Genomic DNA, 17,219 nt, shown 5'->3' with positions numbered 1-17,219 from the left:
TCGAGAGCAGTGGTTCCCAAACTTGTTCTGCCGATTCCCGCAGCCCCCGTTGGCCAGGCACAGCAAACCGCGGCCAGTGGGAGCTGCGATCGGCCGAACCTGCGGACGCGGCAGGTAAACAAACTGGCCCGGCCTGCCAGGGGCTTTCCCTGCACAAGCGGCAGAACAAGTTTGAAAAACACTGGTCTATAGGAAGGCTCCTGGTGACCTACTCATAGAGAACCTGGAGGCAGCTATTGTAAGAAGTCTCATGGGCTCTACAGGTAAAGTGGATATGCAGAGCCTGCACATGAAAGTCCAGGTTCTCCATCAGGTCCCTTTGGACCTATGCAGATATATGTGGATCTTGGGGGATCTCTAGTGTGCAGTTCATGCTTGCTGTTTCTTCCATGGAGAGACAATCCCTTCTCCCTAAACAGAAGACCTCAGAGCAAACTCAATGAGTGGAACTGTTGCAGTTTTCTTCCCCTTAGGCCCCATCTCATGGGTTTACTCTTGTAGATCACCATCTGTTTTTCTGCTCTAGCCCTAGTGCTATGAAACCATAAACAGAGGCTCCAGTGAAGTCTGTGAGGGTTAGCAAGATGTCTGTGCATTCTGTTTAAAGCCAGATGTCTGCGTGAAGCATTAAACCCCCATGAAAGTTAAGAGACCTCCCCATTAAGGATGTGTATGAACCTAGTTGGTTACTCTGTTGTTCGCGTACCACATGTAAACCTGTGGAGATGGTATATATGTTTGTAACAGACTGGCTTTGTGTGTGTATTCATGTTGTGCTCTGGCAGTTGCCTCATAGAGAGGAACAAGAGCTCGTGGCAATTAAAGGAGATCTCCATTAGGTCAATGAAAGTGGCCTTGTAATCCTTCCTCTGCAGGTGTGTTATTTAGAAGCTGTCTTCTGACTGCAGCATGCGCATTTCACTGTAAACTCTGTCCAAGCCTTTCAGGGCAGTGAATGATGACCCAGCAAACCAGCTATGTGTTTGTGAGCTTCTCAAGGCCCCAAGAAGTGTAAAAAAAAATAATAATTACGAAGGCCAGAAAAGAATTTGAGGAACAGTTAGCCAAAGACTCAAAAAGTAATCGCAATTTTTTTAAAAAAGAAAAGGAGTACTTGTGGCACCTTAGAAACTAACAAATTTATTTGAGCATAAGCTTTCGTGATCTACAGCTCACTTCATCGGATGCATTCAGTGGGGAGATTTATATACATAGAGAACATAGAATCATAGAATATCAGGATTGGAAGGGACCTCAGGAGGTCATCTAGTGCACCCCCTGCTCAAAGCAGGGCCAATCCCCAATTTTTGCCCCAGACCCCTAAATGGCCCCCTCAAGGATTGAACTCACAACCCTGGGTTTAGCAGGCCAATGTTCAAACCACTGAGCTATCCCTCATGAAACAATGGGTGTTAGCATACACACTGTAACCAGAGTGATCACTTAAGGTGAGCTATTACCAGCAGGAGAGCAGGGTGCGGGGCCAGGAGAGAACCTTTTGTAGTGATAATCAAGGTGGGCCATTTCCAGCAGTTGACAAGAACGTCTGAGGAACAGTGAGAGGGTGGGTGGCGGGGGATAAACATGGGGAAATAGTTTTACTTTGTGTAATGACCCATCCACTCCCAGTCTCTAGTCAAGCATTGCTGGCACATGATGGACAAAACACCTACAAGATCTCTATCAAGCATTGTTACAACTACAATACCCACCTGCTGAAGTGAAGAAACAGATTCACAGAGCCAGAAGAGTACCCAGAAGTCACCTACTACAGGACAGGCCCAACAAAGAAAATAACAGAACGCCACTAGTCATCACCTTCAGCCCCCAACTAAAACCTCTCCAACGCATCATCAAGGATCTACGACCTATCCTGAAGGAAGACCCATCACTCTCACAGATCTTGGGAGACAGGCCAGTCCTTGCCTACAGACAGCCCCCCAACCTGAAGCAAATACTCACCAGCAACCACACACCAGACAACAGAACCACTAACCCAGGAACCTATCCTTGCAACAAAGCCCGTTGCCAATTGTGCCCACATATCTATTCAGGGGACACCATCATAGGGCCTAATCACATCAGCCACACTATCAGAGGCTCGTTCACCTGCACATCTACCAATGTGATATATGCCATCGTGTGCCAGCAATACCCCTCTGCCATATACATTGGCCAAACTGGACAGTCTCTACGTAAAAGAATAAATGGACACAAATCAGACGTCAAGAATTAGAACAGTTGGAGAACACTTCAATCTCTTTGGTCACTCGATTACAGACCTAAAAGTGGCAATACTTCAACAAAAAAACTTCAAAAACAGACTCCAATGAGAGACTGCTGAATTGGAATTAATTTGCAAACTGGATACAATAGAGACTGGGAGTGTACGGGTCATTACACAAAGTAAAACTATTTCCCCATGTTTATTCCTCCTCCACCCCCCACTGTTCCTCAGACGTTCTTGTCGACTGCTGGAAATGGCCCACCTTGATTATCACAACAAAAGGTTCTTCCCCCGCCCCGCCCCCTGCTGTCCTACTGGTAACAGCTCACCTTAAATGATCGCTCTGGTTACAGTGTGTATCGTAACACCCATTGTTTCATGTTCTCTATGTATATAAATCTCCCCACTGTATTTTCCACTGAATGCATCCGATGAAGTGAGCTGTAGCTCACGAAAGCTTATGCTCAAAGAAATTTGTTCGTCTCTAAGGTGCCACAAGTCCTCCTTTTCTTTTTGCAAATACAGACTAACACGGCTGCTACTCTGAAACCAATTTTTTTTTTAAGTACATCAGAAGCAGGAAGTCTGCTAAATCACCAGTGGGATGATCGAGGTGCTACAGGAGCACTCAAGGGCGATAAGGCCATTGTGGAGAAACTAAATTAATTCTTTTAATCGGTCGTCACGGCTGAGGATGTGAGGGAGATTCCCAAACCTGACCCATTCTTTTTAGGTGACAAATCTGAGGAACTGTCTCAGATTGAGGTGTGATTAGAGGAGGTTTTGTAACAAATTGATAAACTAAACAGTAGTAAGTGACCAGGATCAGATGGTATTCACTCAAAAGTTCTGAAGGAACTCAAACGTGAAACTGCAGAACTACTAACTGTAGTTTGTAATTTATCATTTAAATCAGCTTCTGTACCAAATGACTGGAGGAGAGCTAACGTGACGCCAATTTTTAAGAAGGGCTCCAGAGCTGATCCTGGCAATTACAGGCCGGTGAGCCTGACTTCAGTACCGGGCAAACTGGTTCAAACTATAGTAAAGAACAAAATTGTCAGACACATAGATGAATATGATTTGCTGGGGAAGAGTCAACATGTTTTTTTGGAAAGGGAAATCATGCCTCACCAATGTACTAGAATTCTTTGAGGGGGTCAACAAGCATGTGGACAAGAGGGAACCAGTGGATAAAGTGTACTTAGATTTTCAGAAAGCCTTTGACAAGGTCCCTCAGCAAAGAAAGCTGTCATGGGATAAGAGGGAAGGTCCTCTCATGGATTGGTAACTGGTTAAAAGATAGGAAACAAAGAGTAGAAATAAATGGTCAGTTTTCAGAATGGAGAGAGGTAAATAATGGTGTCCCACAGGGGTCTGTACTGGGACCAGTCCTATTCAACATATTCATAAATGATCTGGAAAAGGGGTAAACAGTGAGGTGGCAAAATTTGCAGATGATACAAAACTACTCAAGATAGTTAAGTCCCAGGCAGACTGCGAAGAACTACAAAAGGATCTCTCAAAACTAGGTGACTGGGCAACAAAATGGCTGATGACAATTCAATGTCGATAAATGCAAAGTAATGCACATTGGAAAACATAATCCCAACTATACATATAAAATGATGGGGTCTGAATTAGCTGTTGCCACTCAAGAAAGAGATCTTGGAGTCACTGTGGATAGTTCTCTGAAAACATCCCCTCAATGCACAGTGGCAGTCAAAAAAGTGAACAGAATGCTGGGAATCATTAAGAAAGGGATAGATAATAGGACAGAAAATATCATATTGCCTCTATATAAATTCCTGGTATGCCCACATCTTGAATACTGTGTGCAGGTGTGGTCGCCCCATCTCAAAAAAGATATATTGGACTTGGAAAAGGCTCAGAAAAGGGCAACAAAAATGAGTTAGCGGTATGGAATGGCTTCTGTATGAGGAGAGATTAAAAAGACTGGGACTATTCATCTTGGAAAAGAGACAACTAAGAGGGGATCTGATAGAGGTCTATAAAATCATGACTGGTATGGAAAAAGTAAATAAGTAAGTGTTATTTACTCCCTCTCATAACACAAGAACTAGAGGTCACCAAATGAAATTAATAGGCAACAGGTTTAAAACAAACAAATGGAAGTATGTCTTCACACAATACAGAGTCTGTAGAACTCCTCGCCAGAGGATGTTGTGAAGGCCAAGACCATAACAGGTCTTCAAAAAAGAACTAGGGATAAATTCATGGAGGTTAGGTCCATCAATGGCTATTAGCCGGGGTGGGCAGGGATGGTTTCCCTAGCCTCTGTTTGCCAGAAGCTGGAAATGAATGACGGGGAAAGAATCACTTGATGGTTACCTGTTCTGTTGATTCCCTCTGGGGCACCTGGCATTGGCCACTGTCAGAAGACAGGATACTGGGCTAGATGGACCTTTGGTCTTCCCAGTATGGCCATTCTTACATTCAAGATCTCTGCTTGGCAATCATCTACACTGTACAGATAGGTGATCAGCTGCCTCTTTGTCAGCATCTCCCCAGGAACTTACTGGAGATCTTCACCTGGTGAACTGATGCTGTGCGGAGGAAGTGGCAGGCCTGGTGTGTGACTCTGGGGAATATGCAACATCTCCCGCTGACCCAGTGAACATTCCCCAAGAGCAAACCACTGTGGTGGTTGTTCTCTGGACCCAGTTCATGGCTACAGATACCTTGATAATGCAACTCCATTGGAGCCCAGCCTGCCAAAAAGTGGGGCCAAAAATACTGCAGAGGTACACAGCCTGTATATGGAAGATCCTGGTCTTCTGTGCAGTAGGAGCAATGCCATCATGGAAATCCAGGAGAGATCTCTGTAGATTTTCCTTAGGAAAAAGGGAAATCAGACCCTATGCTGGCCTCATCTAGGTGTCTCCAAAAGGTTAAAAAGAACTGCATAGCAGAGCACCTACTTCAACTAGTTTTGCTATTTTGAGTGTGGTCTCCAGGAATGCACATTATGCTTGCCATATAAAGCAATTAATTCTACTTTGCAAAGAGAACCTGACAATTCTCTTGTTATTGTCAGTTCTGCGTATGTCAGTTCTGTGTATGGTCACACCTGGGGCAAAAGCACTCTGTTCACATGGCAATGCCACTATTCAATCTTCTGAGTTGCATATGGAATCCAGCCTGGCTAATGGCTCCACCTGACAACAATCAGGTTATTGAATGATACAGGGAAGATAGCAGAAAGGGCTCACACCAGGAGCTGCGTGGGTCTGCTCTGATCATGAAAGCTGATGCTTCTTCTATAACACAGCAAAATATCCTGAAATCACTTTTTTACTGACCTTGGTCAGAGTCAGAGGCATAAAACAATAGCCAGTTGTAGAGCAGAGATGAGCTGTGTTTTTGTTTTGGGAAACCAACAACTCCAGAGAGGTTTAGATTCTGGTTCCATTTTATCTGCACCACCAGAGTTTTATAGGTCAGCCACCAGCACTGTATAATGAGCAATATCCCTAAAAGTATTACCCCCACCCCCACTTCTCACCCATAATCTGGGTCTATCAGCTGCCAGTACATTACTGCAAAACTGCTAAAATAACACTCACTCTGGGTGGTGTATACTGTAAATATAAAAGGTTTCAGACCAACTGCTCCTCACAAAAGAACAAAAAAAAATCAGTAAACTGGTTTCTTTTTAATTCATGGTGTTCTCAACCCAATAAACAAGAGTCGGAGCATGCCGAGAAGGAACACTGTAGGGTTTCAGGTTTAGGAATGAATGTCATGTCAATCAAAGTGCATTTCACTACACGAACCTAGTTTTGTTGGAATACATTCATTTGAAAGATGAAATAAAAGAGATTTTTTCCGTCTCCAGGCACTGTCTACTCTCCTGTCTCCACTCACTACACAGTAAGTACATTTACAGGGGAAGCAGGCTACACAACGCAAATGCACTTTTCCTGAGAAAATTGGGGATGACAGTGCCACGAATGTAGTGATGGGGTGGGGGTGGGGAGATAAAGATTGAGCACAAGGGGTCGAAATGTATAGCATAGAACAGCTTTTCATGCTGGGGATAGGACTGTATATTTCGCTGTGGCATTCAGCAAAGAGAACACAAGAGGTTACATGGGATGCCATGAAAACAGGCTGTGCTGCAGATTTATGACATTGTTTTCACACCAAGTGTCTCTCTTGGTCCCTCTTTCTCTCTATGGTTTTACCCTTGAGTTTGAATTGTAAATCTGATTCACTTTCCTATATGTTGACGACTCTTTGCTTCGCAAGCCATTCATGTGCTGCACTAACTGGATGCTTTCATTCCCAACAGTCACAGCCGGTGCCTGTCCCCAGATTGTCAGAACAGATAGCAGCAGTGAGAATGGAAATAGCACAATAGTGAAAGAAAAGAAAAGAAAAGCACAGTGAGAGAAGACTATCATGCAAAACCACATGGATCAGTTCAAAAGGAAATAAATTGTGAAAGTCAAACAAACAAATAACAGTGGAAATAATAAAATAAAAAGCAAGTCTTAGAAACTTTATTCCTTGTTGTGAAACACTAGCATCACAGTTCCTAGGAAAGTCAAGCAAAACCAACCCAAATGGATAGCTGCTCTTGTCTCATTTGACATTCTTTTATTACAACAAAATATTTCCTGTATCTTTCACATTTGATTGATTTACAAGAATCAAATTAGCAAAGAGTAAAGACAGGTCATCACAGCAAGTGATCCTAGACCATAAGACTGGCCATACTGGGTCAGACCAAAGGCCCATCTAACCCAGTATCTTGTCTTCTGACAGTGGCCAATGCCAAGTGCCCCAGAGGGAATCAACAGAACAGGTAATCATCAAGTGATCCATCCCCAGTCGCCCATTCCCAGCTTCTGGCAAACAGAGACTAGGGACACCATCCCTGCCCATCCTGGCTAATAGCCATTGATGAACCTATCCTCCATGAACATATCTAGTTCCTTTTTTAACCCTGTTATAGTCTTGGCCCTCACAACATCCTCTGGCAAAGAGTTCCACAAGTTGACTGTGAGTTGTGTGAAGAAAGAAGAGTATCACAACTACTGTATAACTACTGCTATTGTTGATCAATACACACACTTTTAGGGCTGTGTAGTTATAGTATTGTCACTTGCTAATATTAGCCTGTTAACAACTCATTCCCCTCCAGAGAAGTCAGTCTTTCTCAAACTGGAATTACAGTACAAATAAAACAGCTTCTGCTGCCACCACATTACTCTTGGAAATAAAGGTCTCCAGTGGCAGCAATTCTGGCACACATGCCTGCAGATTTGGAATTGTATCTACAGCCTAATATATCTGGTATTTAACACACGAAGTCACAATTGCCTCAGGAAGTCTGGTTGGAGAATGAGACACACAGGATCAATGACCAGTCCACTGACACCTATTTATAAGGGTAATGAACTGCAGCTGGAACCTGTTGCAAGTTTTCAACTCCTTTTATCTAGGAGTAATCAGTCACTGGAAAGGAAGCTTTAGAATGTGAGTCTAAAGTAGCTGTACCTTGTTTTGTCTCTTTTGTCTTCTTCTAAGCCTCAGAAACTCCTTGTGCTGCCTTGAAACAAAGTTGACTGCTGCATATTCCAGTAATGCAGCAAACACAAAGAGAAGGCACACAGCCATCCAGATGTCGATAGCTTTTACATAGGAGACCTAGAAGAGAACAGAAACAGAATGCCTGATAAGTCATATATGGAATCACAGTCCTTCTTAAATAGGAGATTATGATTACAGAAAACATCTATGACTACAAACACAAACAGACTTCAACACAGCATAAGTTCCAGCTTTGTCTCCACGCTATGTCTAGAACACATTATAAAGCACACTGACACACCTAGTGGCTGAACAATATCCTTCAAAGTAAACATCTGCACTCAATAAATACTCACAGTTGTCTGAATGATAGAACAGGTAAGGACACATCATATCTGTCTAACTCTTCAGTACTTTTAGTAGACACATTGGCCAATTCTCTGCAGTGGGTCCCTTTGCATATATTATCAAAGCTACTTTGTTTCTTTGCTGTTGGTCACCTTTTCACACTTCTAACAGGGCATGCCCATTTAATTTGTTTTTGCATATGAGCAGCTTCAGCCTTATGGGTCTGATTGAAAACCCATAGTGGTCTATGGGAGCATTTCCATTAATATCAGTGTGCTAAAGATGGCCCTATGTGCAAAGGAATTAAATATTTTAAGAATTGCAGAAAGGATACAGGGCTTTGTCCTGCATGACACTGGGCAGCATGCAGAGAATTTCAGAGATTCTGGAAAGCATGGGCCACAGGCTGAGATATATTAATAATCAAGCCACTATAATTTCTTCAAAAACATAGCTGTAATTGGCATTGTGATTGTTTGTTAGCATCTTTAAAGGTGCAGCTTGTTTTCATGTAGAAATACCTTAGTAATCACATTAGGAATGCACAAATACCTGGAATGTGCTGCCAGAGACATTGCATTGTGGGACATGAAGCCCCAAGGATCAGCATTTCTGATTGAGCAAATCCTGTGCTCATGTGCATAAGGCACTGAGGGCAACATAATAAAGGAACTCCTGAGTTAGCCTGCCTGCCACTTATGTAGTGCTACTGTAAATTGCATCCACACAGTTGCTGAGCTAATTGGATTATTTTAACTCCACCTTGCTCAGCTGGAATCACGTGAGTAGCAACAGCAGCATACTTGATAGCTGTCCAACATCTGGCTGGGATGATTTAGTTGGGGTCAGCCCTGCTTTGAGCAGGGGGTTGGACTAGATGACCTCCTGCTGTCTATTCCAACCCTAATCTTCTATGATTCTATGATTCCCTTGACTCTGCATGACACAGCGCTCAATGAGGACAAGAAAGCAATCACAATGTAATACTACATTAAAAAAAGGCAAAAGTCCTATAATAGGGTAGCATCAATCCCTTCATTTCCAAAGCACTATGCATCATTCTACCTATGCAATCCTAGTAAATGACTGATGTAGCTAAAAACCCATGTTATGCTTTGAAATCAACCTTTGTGCCTTTTTCCAAGTTCCCCAATACATGGAACAATCTCTAAGTCAGGCCTTTCCCTCTGCTGGTTCAAATCCTTCTAAAGGATTCACTTCTTCTCCAGGTCCATACAAACTAACTCACGGCAGTCACTTTTTGTTGTTGTTATTTTTTGGCACCACAATGTAACGTAAGAGATCCCATTGGCTTCCTCCACTACAAGTCTATTTTCTCTTCCTTCAATTCTGCCCTAGTCCTCACCAAACAGCACTATTTCTCCATCCTCCTTGACTTCCATACCTACAATCCCAGCTGTTTCTTTGCCACAGCCGGCATATGAGGTGGGATTGTTCCCTACTCGTGCCATTATCCATCTACAGTGAGCTAATGCCCCAAGGTAATTCCTGGACACGAAAACCACAGTGGTTACCTTTGAAAACTTTCCACTTTTGCCCTTGATATCTAGTTCAATTTACCTCAGCATTTTCAGCATTTCCTGTAATTCCTTATATAGGAAATACTGCAAATTCTAAGGAAATATTTTCTCTCTCTCTCTAGTGTAATTGAAAAGGTTTGGATTTTTTTAAGAGTGACCTCCAGAAAACCTTTAAAAAGTCCAAGCACATTGGCTCACCCTACTCTATGGAGTATTTTAAGAATTTGATGTTTGGAACCATCGTCTTGTTCAGTTTTATCACATTCAGGAAGTCCATTAAGCATTTCTTGTATTTTTCTTTCTTTAACTCACTCAATTGCCATGTACCTTATGTTGCAGAGCTTCCCCTCTAGTGACTTTTTTAGAGCGTTAATGGCTCCCTACCAATCACACCATAAATGATATAAATTATTCAGATGCTCTGTAAATGTTTTAGGATGAGTTAATGAGGAAAGTTTTTCAGAATGAGGTCTGTCTGCACCAAGAACCAGACATGATAAGGCTGAGCATAACAAATGTGACAGAAGAATTCCTCTTCCTTTTTAGCATTTACACCTTTCTTATCTTCACTTAGTTGATATTTGGCCAAACTATACTGTACATATGAAGGACTAATTTTTGCTCTGACATATTTCTGCAAAACCCAAAACTCCATTCATTGGAGTTCCCTAAGTTGTAAATCAGCACAGAATTTGGCCCTTTAAAAATGTTTCTTCAAATTAATCCCTCCAACCTCTTAATCATTTTAATTTTAATTCACTGAATTTCCTCCATTTTATATCTTGCTAACTGTATCCAAGTACCATAAACTGAAGGCAACATTCTTCTTGGTTGAATGTGGGAGAAAGAATGGTCTTGAATCTTGTGGTTAAGGCATTGTTCTATCATTCACTGACTTGTCATTCATGCATCAATCCAGATGAGAGTTCAATTTCTGGCTCAGGACAGATCTCCTGTGTGACTTTGGGCAAATCATTTAGTCTCCCTGACTCAGTTCAGTAGACGGTAAACTGGGGATTAAAGATACTTCCTTTTCTCCCAGGTGAGATGTGAGAGCAACTGCATTAATGATAGTAAGTGCTTAGATGCTGTAGTGATGAGAACCATATAAATACCTGCATTATTAGATAGAATCGCATCAAAAACATACTCTCGCATTTGTGATATGAAGTATAAAATCATGTTAGGTCTTGTTTTTGCAGCATCTCACACTGAATGCCGAAATTTTTAGAAAGCTAAATTTTCATCCAGTGGGAAATTTTGACATTTTGAAATTAGTTTCTGGTCCAAATTGGAAAATGTCACAGAATGAAAAATTCTAAAAAGTTTCAAATTGGAAAAGTGGCACTTTTGATCAAAACTAAACAAAAATAGTTAAGTCAATTAACATTTCAGTACAAAATGATAACATTTTATGTCATTTCTTTTTAGGTTTTAAAAACCTAAATGACATTTTGTGTGACAACAAAACAAAAATTGTTGTTTTGTTTCAAAACATCAATTTGCAATGAAAATTTACCTTTCCACAAAAAATCAACAATTTCCACTGGAACTGACAATTTGCTTAATTCTTTGGTTTTAATGAAACCATATTTTCCTCACAGAAAAACTTTCTGAATGAAAAATTTCAGTCAGCTGTGTTTGCAAGCTGTCATAGGGTGACTGCCCCGTTTAAAAGGAAGCAGGGTTCAGTTTACCTGTGATTAACAAACTGCCTCCCAGTTGGGGTTAAAAGAACGCAACAGGATCTTATAAAGGAAGAGCAAGGAGACGGACAAGAGAGAGTTACCTCACAATAGACTGAGTGAGATAGACAGAGAAGGGCAGGTGAGAGCTGCCTGAGGAGGAAAGGAGAGACCCAAGGGAGAAACAGGAGCAGAGAGGAGAGTGGGTACGAGCTGTTAGGAAGAACAAAAGGTTGATTTGGAGGAATGGCCAGGCTGAAGAAACCCTGCTGAGTTACAGGAGAGTTGTGAAGAGACCCTGAGAAACAAGGGGAAGAACCAGCTTGGTTAGGAGAAGGTGAGCCCAACTCAGGAGGGTTGATGCTAGAGGGGTAGGACTCACAGGCAGGAAGCAGGCCTGAGTGGAGGGCTGCACGAAACTGAGCCCAGATCAAGGACATTCCCTGAGCATGGGCAGGATTCACAGGTAGGGATGTCTGTCTGAGTGAGTGGATGTCTCAGTCATGGGATACCTGACTTGGGGCTACATACCAGCCAAGAGTTGCAGGAAAGAAGTAAATCTGGGAGCTCTCAGGTGGATGGCCTGGAGAGTGGAGCCCTGGAACAAGGGCAAAAAGAGTCTGAGAACAGACTGGAGATGGACTCATGGAAGGGTGAGCTGGAAATTATGTCCTGGGAGAGGGCATGGAAAATGGCTGTGATTGTATCAGTTGAAGGTTGGGGGTTTGGAAGACTGGTTTTATCATGAGGGTTCTGTGGATGATTGTATATGCACAGGAATAAACTGTACCTAGAAGCAGGCTTTTAAATTGGACACAGAGAGATTATATTTCTTTTAAGGCTGAACCATGGGGACACAGAGATGGGTACACCTGTTGTAATAACTATACTCCTGCATAGTAACTGTACTTATTTTGGGCCTAATGTATTAACTTGCATTTTCCCAATCTGAATCTTATTTTGTTAATTCAAGTCCATGTTCCTAACCTCCCTGATATTTTGTGCTAGTCTCTGTCTTTGCAATACTTTCCAGGTTATCGTCATTTGTACCCTCCAATTTCAAAAGCCAGATTCTCTGGGTGATAGCCAGCATAAAATGAAGCATAACTGAAGACAAATACGGCTGTCCCTGCTTATGCCAGTACTGAAATTTGGGATCAAGTATGTACTGGATTTGCCTTAGTAAATGCATTAGCCTAGACCATCCCCTCCAATATTAAAACTCATGGGATGGAACTCTGTGAGAAAATCCCCACGAAGATCACTTGCAGAGTTCTGTTTCACTGGGCGTGCTGGGACCTACCCCCAAACCTGGCTGATCCTGCAGGATGAAGGAAGGACAGGACCATCCATGGTGTAGATCCTGTACCACAACACCAACTCTAGCCCTCAGAAGCCCCCTCTCTCTCCAGCAGTGCAGCTTCACTGCAGCTGTGCTATCAGAGTCCTCCTGGGCATGCTACTCCTGGAGCATGGTAACTGCAACTTTTAACTTTAAAATTCTTGTAAATCAGTGTAGTGTGCACTGCAGAGATAGCTACAGCAGTCAAGAACTGCCTAAACTTAAGAACTTAAACTGATTTTCAGAAGTGCCAAATACCCTCACTCTCAATAAAGTCAACACTTACTTAGGTACTCACATACGAAAACGTGGGCCCTACATTTTAAGTTGCTAGGTAGAAATGGACATGGGTAGAAAGACCACAGATGAAAACAACTGTGAAAGATGAAATAGAAGATACAACACCATGATCTGCTTCAGGAAACAAAGACTGCTAATAGGATTTTGAAACAAAAACACCATTGTTAAAAATCATACACAGAGCAACATGCTGACACTAACGTCCACTGCAAAAATGTATTAACTTGAGAGGTACAATTTGACCAAGATCATGGCAAGTATTCATCTTGAGAGATAATATACTTAAACATTTTTAAGATTCACTGAAACAAGAAATCTGTACATGCATTGTTATATACATTCTGAATGGCTGCATCAGAAACATCAGTAAATCTCTTTGCTGTGGTCACTAATTTCTGAAATGTCCATTTTGAAAAAATTAAATTAAGTCCAGAAAATATTTTATTTTCCTCTGAAGAACCAAGCAGAATATGTGCATTTACTTATTCTATCTGATTGGGTCATCTGAGGTGAATAATAATCTGCATTCAACGCAGCAGCTGCCAGCTAGGGTGCTGTCAGTACCTTTACTACCTGGTTGGGTAGAATTGCTCCAGAGCTCAGGATTCTTTGACCTTTGAATAGAATGACCTCGTGCATGGCTCTTTTTAAAATTATGAGAATTTAGAATAAATGAACCCCGTTCTTCCATGTAAGCCAAATAATAACCACAAAATTGAAAACTGATAATGTAGTTGTTGTGACTGATACCAGGTGTGGGTATGTATACGTGTATTTATTGTTTTTTCTACTTGATAGCACGAAAATAGTGCTGTGGTTCAGGGAACTACAGTACGCTCTAACACACAGTTACCATACTGTAGTTTCTATGGTAGTCACAACTAAGCAAACCATTAAAAGTGATCCAGTTCACTGAAACAAACAAGAAGAACCTAAATTTAGAAAAAATATGCCATGGGCAATACCCTTTTAAACTCTTGAGCTCTGTTTGTGACTAGACCAAAGACTCGTGTATTTCCTCCCCCTCATTCTGCTCCTCCTCTTCCGTAAATTGTAGACTTCCTCCAAGGCATAATTTGGAGATAAAAGGCATTTGCTTATTTTTGTGACTGTCAGTCTCTCTGTATTAGTAATAGATAAATTAAACAAGTCCTTTGGTTAGTGACAATTGCCCTACCAACATTAACAACAACATCAGATTAAACAATTGAGCATGGGGAAATCAGATGCCCCATTACATTACGCTCACTCTTGACCACACATACTGTCTTCTTAATCTGATACTTGAGCATACGCTTATGGTTTTGGAGGGGTTAAGCATCATCATTCTTAGATGTAAGCCTGTCTGATTCTTTTGGCATTATATTCAGTATTGCTACCTCCATCAGATCAAACATATAAGCCAGGCAAGTTTGTTCTTTGTGGGTAGTTGAAGAATTTTTAGATAAAGATCATGTGACAAAAAGTATCTGAATGTGCACCCTATCAAATTATCCTCTTCCTATACTTGGAAAAAAAAGACTGGCAAAAAGGATATTATGAGGGGCTTGCATTACCACAGAATCGAACTAACTGGCCAAGGGTCTGCAACCTGGGTTGCATGTCTCTGAGATCAAACCAGGCCCAAACAACCCAAAGCAGATTTGAGACCATAAACAACCAACCCACATGATATTTTTCCTGTTTACAGTATGCTGGGTTGAATGACTCAATCAAATCATTTTTCAATTTCAGAGCAGTATTTGTAATCAAGAGCTAATTGTCCTGGATGGTCTGAGATGTCTGACCCAGAAACTTGTTTCTTTTCTGTTTTTTAATTAAAGTTAATTATGATCCAGCTGTATTTACAAACCTAGAGAGAATAAGTTCAGCCTTTGGAATGAAGAAGCAGAAAACCAGTTGACTGGGAGTATATTCTCCCCTCAGTGCACATGCGTAACTCCCAGAAGTGCTCATGAGCACTATGCACTTGCATCCAGGGTAGAGCAGAATAGATAGTACCACATTTTATATTGATTTTCTCTGATGATGCTGATTGACCAGAATGACTTTCTGAAACACTGATGCTAACACAGCAGATCAGAATGCAGTGGTCTCCTATGCTGTTAGGGATATAAAGTAGCCTACTGACTTCCGGTTCAAATTTGCAGGGATTTGGATGTTTGGAAGCAGAGCCAAGTGATAGGGCTTCATCTGGAAGTGGCAAACTTTGGGTAAAACTCCATTCTCACCTCTGCTTTCTGACCTGTACTATAATATTTTTCATCTGACTCTACGTTCTCATTTGTACTCTATTGCCAAGGGCTTTGTCTGCTTCAAACTGTGCTACCACAAAGCAAGGCTCAGGGAAGGAATCCTCAGCTGCAACCTACATTGCAGGGCCAGGTAATTAGCATAGGTGGCCTGCCCATGACAATTGCTGAGGCTGATGAGAGGGGAATAGCAAAGAGACATGCGCATGAGTAAGCGGGGGAATAGTCCCACTACTGTGGGAACTTTCGTGGCTTCTGCACTACCCTGGTGAAGTGGGCTAGCGAAAGGATCTGAGTCCTCGCTCCCACTTCCTTTACCCAGAGGCCTCCCTGCCCTTGAGGACTCCCCTTCCACTCTCCTGTCTACCAGAGTCCTCGTAACCCCAGCAAGGCTGGGCCCAGGATTCCTGGGGGGCTTGACCCCCAACCCTGCTGTGGTCACGTAGGACAGGGGCTAGGGTGTCCCCACTCCGGGGTACTCTCTCTGCACTGGGCACTTCTCTGACCCACTGACCATTACATACAATTTAAAGCAAATGCAAGTTATTTAAATCAACAATTAATTTAAAAAAGAATAAGGAAAAATGGGAAAGGTTCAAAGAAACACATCACCCCGCTCTGTGGCAGAGAACATCACAAACAGTGTCTCTGGAACGTCAGGGCAGTTCACAGTCTGTTGCTTGTAAGTCCCAAGCCTCCTTCTCAGGCCCTGGCTGTGCTGCAGGGATGCTGTTGGTTGGACAGTCGCTCTGGTGGTGGCCACACGCTCTCAGGCTCTAGGTGGCAGGGCCCTTCTTCCCAGCGTTTGCCCCTCCCTGTCGGGGTTACCAATCCCCCTCCGAGTCTGGCCTGCAGAGCCTCTTGGCTGAGGCGTCTCCCTGTGCTGGGCCCACTGCCCGGGGTCTCCCTCGCTCTCCCCAGCTGCTCACCGCACCCAGCTCTGGACTGCTCCAGCCCCAGCTGCACCACTCGGTCTCAGCACTGCTGCTGCTCTTCCTCTAGCTCCCTGGGCTGCTCCTCTGGCCCCTCTGCCTCTGGTTGCTGCAGCTCTGCTCCCAGGACAGGTCTGCTCTGCAGGCTGCTTCTGTGACTCTACTCCCAGCACTGACCTGCTTCGTGGGCTGCTTTTCTGGCCCCTCTGGCTCTGGTTGCTGCAGCTCTGCTCCCAGGACAGGGTCTGCTCTCTCTGGGCTGCTTTTCTGGCCCCTCTGGATCTGGCACGGCTCTGCTCCCCAGCTCAGCTCGGGCCCCTGCTTTCTCCTTAGCTCGGCCCCACTCTGTCTGACCCAGGCAAATCAAGCTCACATGGAGGATGGGGCCTCCTGACTCCCTGATTAGCCTGCCCGCCCTGTCATTTAGGCTGACCTGGAGCATTGGCCTCTCTCCCCCTTGCTCCTAGGGACTGTCAGTCTCAGGGTCCTGATTCCCCATCGACCCTTCCCCCTTTTAGTACTGGGAGCTAGCAACTAAAACACCCCCACTTAATGTTAGTAAGGGGGCAACAGTTCCCTTACACATGCTCCTCCTCCATGAAGGATGTTTGGTGTCTGTTGCACAGAGGCCCATTAACATGCATTCATTTATAGGGATCACATCTGTTTTCTCCCTTCCACATTCCAGAGTAATAAATAAGTCACTTTTTGTGGCATAAGGATCCCTTGGCTGGGTTCTTGGTAGCTCCCCCCCGCACGACAGAAATGCATGATTAAACAGAGAGGCCAGTGCTTCAAGATTTGATCTTTTGTTCCTCACCCACTGGCTGCTGCTAAACATACCAGGTGTGTGATAATATTCTGTATTTCCTGCAGCCAAAGTTCCAGCTTAACGAGCTTCTTACCTCTGGATTGGAAAAGCCCGTATCTGAATATCACCAAGCTGTAAAAGTGTCTGCAGGGGCTCCTCTCCACAGATGGAGGCAATCCAAAAGTACAGCTGTGAGCTTATGAGCAGGATTTTGCAGTTCCC

General features: G+C 43.2%; 1 protein-coding gene across 4 annotated transcripts in view; it reads right to left on the bottom strand.

Annotated features, from left to right (window-relative positions):
- GLRA2 (glycine receptor alpha 2) overlaps nt 1-17,219 on the bottom strand; it is a 155,978-nt gene that overhangs the window by 35,218 nt on the left and 103,541 nt on the right. For all 4 annotated transcript variants that reach the window (XM_074967157.1, XM_074967162.1, XM_074967153.1 and 1 more), the window contains one exon: nt 7,754-7,903. In XM_074967157.1, coding sequence (XP_074823258.1) covers nt 7,754-7,903 — 150 coding nt within the window. The remainder of the gene's footprint in view (nt 1-7,753; nt 7,904-17,219) is intronic.

Source organism: Natator depressus, chromosome 1 (genome assembly GCF_965152275.1).
Source record: "Natator depressus isolate rNatDep1 chromosome 1, rNatDep2.hap1, whole genome shotgun sequence".
Taxonomy (NCBI): domain Eukaryota; kingdom Metazoa; phylum Chordata; order Testudines; family Cheloniidae; genus Natator; species Natator depressus.
The sequence above is the reverse complement of the archived record's forward strand: the minus strand, read 5'-3'. Positions and strand labels throughout refer to the sequence as shown.